Source organism: Hippocampus guttulatus, chromosome 9 (genome assembly GCF_054856545.1).
Source record: "Hippocampus guttulatus isolate MCC_2025c chromosome 9, RoL_Hgut_1.0, whole genome shotgun sequence".
Classification (NCBI taxonomy): Eukaryota; Metazoa; Chordata; class Actinopteri; order Syngnathiformes; family Syngnathidae; genus Hippocampus; species Hippocampus guttulatus.
This window is the reverse complement of record NC_141269.1, coordinates 3,781,351-3,787,350: the sequence shown is the minus strand read 5'-3', so window position 1 is coordinate 3,787,350 and position 6,000 is coordinate 3,781,351. Positions and strand designations below refer to the sequence as shown.

The 6,000-nt window shown below is 45.8% G+C and overlaps 1 protein-coding gene across 2 annotated transcripts in view; it reads left to right on the top strand.

The window, feature by feature from the left end:
- Positions 1-1,290: 1,290 nt before the first annotated feature.
- The window catches only part of hhip (hedgehog interacting protein), a 41,355-nt gene continuing 36,645 nt past the window's right edge, over positions 1,291-6,000 (top strand). The window contains exon 1 of one of the 2 annotated variants that reach the window (XM_086120806.1): positions 1,291-4,881. In XM_086120806.1, the coding sequence (XP_085976932.1) occupies positions 4,567-4,881 (315 nt within the window). In that variant the 5' untranslated portion in view covers positions 1,291-4,566. Of the gene's footprint in view, positions 4,882-4,941; positions 5,151-6,000 lie in introns of those variants that run through there. The other variant, XM_086120807.1, reaches the window with a different exon arrangement.

The following is a 6,000-nucleotide window of genomic DNA, read 5'->3' as shown; positions in this document are numbered from 1 at the left end:
CGAACCGCTTGATCCTCACTAGGGTCGCGGGGGGTGCTGGAGCCTATCCCAGCCGTCTCCGGGCTGTAGGCGGGGGACACCCTGAATCAGTTGCCAGCCAATCGCAGGGCACACAGAGACGAACAACCATCCACGCCCACACTCACACCTAGGGACAATTTAGAGCGTCCAATCAGTCTGCCATGCATGTATTTGGAATGTGGGAGGAAACCGGAGCACCCGGAGAAAACCCACGCAGGCCCGGGGAGAACATGCAAACTCCACACAAGGAGGCCGGAGCTGGAATCGAACCCGGTACCTCTGCACTGTGAAGCCGACGTGCTAACCACTGGACTACCGGGCCGACAATAATACATATTTATAATAATTTTTGTTATGTTTTTAAGAGTGGCATGCGTACAGAAAAGGAGGGGGGGGGTATGCCAGTTTTGTTGAGATGTTGACTGTGGTGCGAGGTTTAAATATAAAAAAAAGGGTGTGAATAGATGCATGATGCTGAAACAGGCTAGCTACTGTACACTCTTAAAACTATGGAAAAACTAACCCAGAGCTGGGTTCAAAAGGGACCGAGCCAATCCTGGGTTATTTATTCCCAGCACAATGGATTGAGGATCTGACCAAGCACGTTGGTTCAAGATTTGAACCATCAATCTGTAAAGTGGATGATTTAAGGTTACCACTCTCTTAAAACTGCTCGATCAAAAACAACCTCATTTGGATCAAAAATGTATCGACTCGCTACTTGGGTCAATCTGACCCAATTTTCTGGGTTGTTTTGGACAAAACAATCCAATTTTTGTACAGAAATTCCAAAAATTGGGTTTAACCCAATTTGTTGGGTCAAAAGTAATAAACCCAATTTGGGGTAAAACTAACCCAATCTGCTTAAAATCCACAGCTACCCAGCGAGTGAGTTAGGAAAAGAACCCATCATTTTTTTAGTGTGGAATGAAGACGGTGGAGATATTCTTCTTTTGTTCTTGAAGGGCTGCGTAAAGGAGAGGGTGGGTGCCAACTGCATTGGGATTTTAACAGGGCGGCAGGGCATGAAATAATTTTTTATTTTTTTTAAACACAAGATTGCATTGCATTGAACTGTGGTGCTCATTACAGTGTGGGATGTTTTAAATGGTGCAGCAACTACTTCAGGAAGTTCAAGCTGGTGCGCGACTTGACAACGGTACAAGAAGAGCTGAATTATACTCGCACATATAAATATTGGCAAATGTAAAGCATGTGGGGGGGGGGGGGTTCCCCTTAGTTGAAAAGTTTTTTGTCCAGTTTTTGTGCTGGTGCACAAAGGAGAGCGGGTGCACCAGCTGTGTTAAGATGCTGAAGGTGGTTACGGCTCTCAAAATTAATGGGAAAAGTTTCATTGTACGGAAACAAGCTGTCTAATATTCAGGATTAACATGATAGGGATGTTTTATGTTTTGTTTTTTTAGGGGGCGCACAAGGGAGAGGGGGTGCGCCGTCTTTATGGGGATGTTTTAAGTGGTCTGCGGCTTCACAAAAGCATTGGTGCAAATATTTTTCGCTTGTTGCGATGGTGGCTTTCGTCTTGTTCTTAACGTGGTGCACAAAAGAGAGGATGTGCACCAACTATGTTACGATGCTAAAGGGGTGCGTAGCATTAAAAAAAAAACATACGGGCACAGCTGAATTGCACTGACTAAGGCTTTGCGATGGTAAACAATGCAGAAGCCTGGGATGTTTTTGTTTTTGATGAGCGAGCATGAGCAAAGGGGTAGGGGTGCACCGATTACGCCGGGATGATGCAGGGGGGTTTGCGGCTTAAAAACAACTACATGAATAGCTAAATTGCCTGAAACAAGCTAGGTAATGGAAATGATGCAAAGGGTGGGGATGTTTCCCCCCAGATTTGTTGGTATTTGTATTCTTTTTGTAGGTGTGTACAAAGGAGGGGGAAGGGGTGCGCCAGCTCGGTTGAAATGTTAAAGGAGGTTTGTAATAAGGGAAAATCCACATTACGCTGAAATGAGCCAGCGAATGTAAAGAATGCAGAAGGTCGGGGTACCATGGGGGTGCATCTTCCTCATTTCCATAATTGCCCACAATCAAACCAGACCCCCCTCCTAGAAGTGGAGACCCCCAAGTAAGAACAGGTGCCAGTTCACAAAGAACAAAAAAATTGGAGCCGTTGTTTCCCGTAATCGCCATGGTCATCACCTCTTGGATGACTGTGGGGTGACTCCTCAGGGCGACTGAAAGGGGATTTGTCCCACATTGAGGGTGGTATCAAGATAAACAAAGGCACCTAAGATAAAACCAGCCAAATGCCAGTCAGTGGAGTCACTTGGTCAAAGTGATCGGTGCACTTTTTTTCTTGGATCTTCTGCACTTGCCAAGGTGAATCCGCACATTTGTGGACTTGGCTCTGTAAAGCCTGGCACACACCAAGCGATGCGGTTGAATCTGACTGAACTTATATATTTATATGTACAGTCAAACCTCATTTTTCATCCATAATCCGTTTCAGACTGCTGTTCAATAACCGAATTGTTCGAAAACCGAAACCACGCTCTTTTTAAAATAAAAATGTTTATTGAACACGTCTGCTCACAATGGAAAGCAACACGAGGAAGCGTCACTTCCTCGTGTAAGGAAGGAGAGAGGAGTCAAATGGTGCATTCAAGTGCGCTCAGTTTGTCCGAGAACCGAAATTTGTTCGTCATCCGAGGCATAAAAAACTCGAAAATGTTGGTCGAAAACCGAATTGGTCGAGAAGCGAGACGTTTGAAAACCGAGGTTTGACTGTATACACACACACACACACACACAATATTTTTTCCCAATTACTGGTTACTGATTTAACCATACCAGAGCGAATCATTGGCTCGGGTGATAGAGTGGTCATCTCCCAAGCCGAAGGTGACCCTTGTGACCTGGTCTGAGTGCGCTTGAACAAGATACCGAACTAAAGTCTTAAAGAGCTTTACATGCATGCAAAAAATCATGTGTGTGTGTGTGTGTGGGGGGGGGCCGCGATGAGAAACCTTGAAATGGGGCCGCAGATGAGTGAATCCCCCTTCCGCGATGACCGGGCTACAATGGATGCCGAGGGGGCAACATTTTGACACAATGGTGTGGTGGTATACAATGTTAGTTAGACTGATATAAAACTCCACTTGACAAGCTAAAACACTGCAGTAGGTGAATGAGGAGCTGCTGCGAAAGCCCTGCGAGTACCTTGAAGGTAGAATAGCGCTAAACAAGTGAAAGCCCAAAGATTATTTTAAAATGAAGACAACCATCCGTGAATCATGTCGCACCACCTGTATCGAGATATGTATCAATTCGTCTTTTATGAGAGGGGCATTTTTTGGGAATAAACCAACGCCGTTCATCAGTGGGTTGCAAAGGACATTGAATGCCTCTGATGATTGACAGTTTTTTTAAGCCCCCTAAAAAAAGGCTGTGCTTGAGGGAGGGGGGGGGGGGGGGTCGGATGTAATTTTTACAGACCTAATCGCCGTCGTTCCCAGCCGGATGCCCCTTCGTCATGCCCCTCAACAATGGTGAACTTCTTTTTACACTTGCACGACCAAGGACAATGTGGCAAAATATACGACATTGAGTCTCGCCTGACTTAACAACACTCACTTTAGTTCAGCCTCAAGTGGGAGTTGGTGTATTTTTCAACTTGACCGACAGTGATGAACACCTGTTGAGTTGAAGTAAAGCTTTTATGACGTCCACAACTTGACCTTCGAAAAGATCACTTCCAGTTCAATTTTTTTTCCTGGTGGAAGAATGAATACTTATGAATAATACCTTTAAAGAACTATAATAGCACATATTATAGCCAATATCATTGCATATTTTTGTAAATTGATGTCATAATTGCACTGTGGATCAATATTGCCGTATGTGAGACACATTACAAAAAGGTTTTATTTGACCTAAATGCCAACAACGGAAATATGGACTATTACGTTGTGTGTGTGTTCTAAAGCGCGCACTCACTCTTCCCTGCAGCCAGATGACCGTCGACCTATTCTGTGTGTGCGTGTGTGTGTCTGTGTGTGCGCGCGCGAGTGCGTGCGCGCGTGTGCGTGTACTGCTGCGCGCCCCCGGCACGAAAACGTCACGGCGCTCTTCTCGCGCGCTGGTTAAAAAGAAGGAGGAAAGCGCACGGGCAAACCATGTGAGCGCTTCTGAGGACTTGCGGAAAAGCAGAAGGAACTTGTACTGTCTGTTTTCCTTGGTTTAATTTTTTTCCTCAATGCATCAACAGACCGAGGGATTACAATTATGATTATTATCATCCGCAAGGGACGCCCGGGCTCTGCTTTTCTGGATAAATGATTCCCTTTTTTTTTGCTGTTTTCTGGGAAACGGCTCGTATTTGTTATTATTAGAAGACAGACACCTGCAGCATGCTTGTACTTGTAAATGTAATAAACTCCCACATACACGGCGTTCTAATATAAGAGATTGTTTTATTATTTGGTGCATCCACCTATTTTTGGAAATATTGTGGATTTATTTGCTTGGATCTTTCTGAATCTTCCTCCAAAGTTGTTTTAAAAACAAAACAAAACAATGAAGCACTTGCAATTCGTGCTGGTGCTGGCCATCGCTGTCAATGTTTGGGAGTGTGGCGACGCCAAATTCGGACCCGAGCGCGGCGGCGAACTGAGCGCCAGGCGGCGACGCTGCTACGACGGCAGCCTGCCCAAGCGCCTCAAGAAGCGGGAGAGGAAAGTGCTCCTGGACGGCGGTGGTGGCGCTGGCTCCACGACCACCTCCGCATCCACCGGCAGCGGAGGCGAAGTTTGCCACCGGCTCTACCCACGAGTGTCCTGCTGTCCCACCAGAAGAGCCGCATATCAGATCGCGCAGCGCAGGGATGCCCGCGTAAGTTTTACAGTAGCAACGTTGGGGGCTTTTTACGACCTTCGTCATTCTGTTTTCATGTGCTTTTCGGGGGTGGTGGTTCGCCTCCAGACTCTCATCTCGTGTCTTACCGTAAAACGACTTTTGCACGCGGGGGAATGTTTCCAAACGTTTTGTTTACGTCACTTTAGCATCGTTTTACGTTACCTGCCGCCTGGCTCGCCGGCTGGTTGTTGCCATAGGTAACTGCTCCCACAGTTTGGCTTTACTCAGGGGGTTACCGGCGAAAGGTAAGCGATAAGAAACCGGGCTTCGAGGTAACCAGTAACTTTCTCAATAATTCATATTTCTGCCCGTTTGACACCTTTTCACGCATCTTATCTGTTATACTACACGGCGAGTTTGGTTTGGCTGACAATATGAAGCGGAATCAGTCGAGTGCTTTCAAAAATAGGAGACCACAACATGTTCGTCAGATATGCAGTTTTTAAAGTGCCCAAGGGTTGCGATTTTCACGTAACGTCACCTAAGGCACTATTAAACAACCTCCTCGTTGACTCTTAAGCAACGTTGTGCGTGTCTTAAGTGAAGTTTAACAGACTGTTCTTGTGACGTGAAACGTCTTTGGCGAGCCAAAATCACATGCCGGAACAAATTTGACGTTCTTGAACGCCCTCCGCTTCTATACTTTTCCCGTTGAAGGTGAACTTCAAGCTAAACAACTTTGTTCCTCTGTTTAACACCTTTGGCAGCATCATATACGTTACTACCAATGCGACGTGTTTTTGCGACGGTTTCCAGACTATTCTGCGTAACCCAGAAACTTCGGCGAAGATAACGTAAGCAAAATAACAAAACACCTTTCACTGCATCTGCATTTTTAGTGAACATTTTCCAGACTCTTCATTGAAGTACTGACTGTAGGTCAGTCCAAAATATAAACTTTTGACAAATTCGTGAAATGTGTCATTCTTGAATGCCCCCCTCACCTCCCTTTCCCTGCCTATTTTCATGTAAAACTATTCCTGGAATCATTCAGGGGCCCCTGGGTGGTAGTGGGAGGGGGGGGGGGGGGGGGTAAACAAACAGTACGGGGAAAAAAGCCATATTATTGCATCATTTAATTTCCTCAAGTCATGC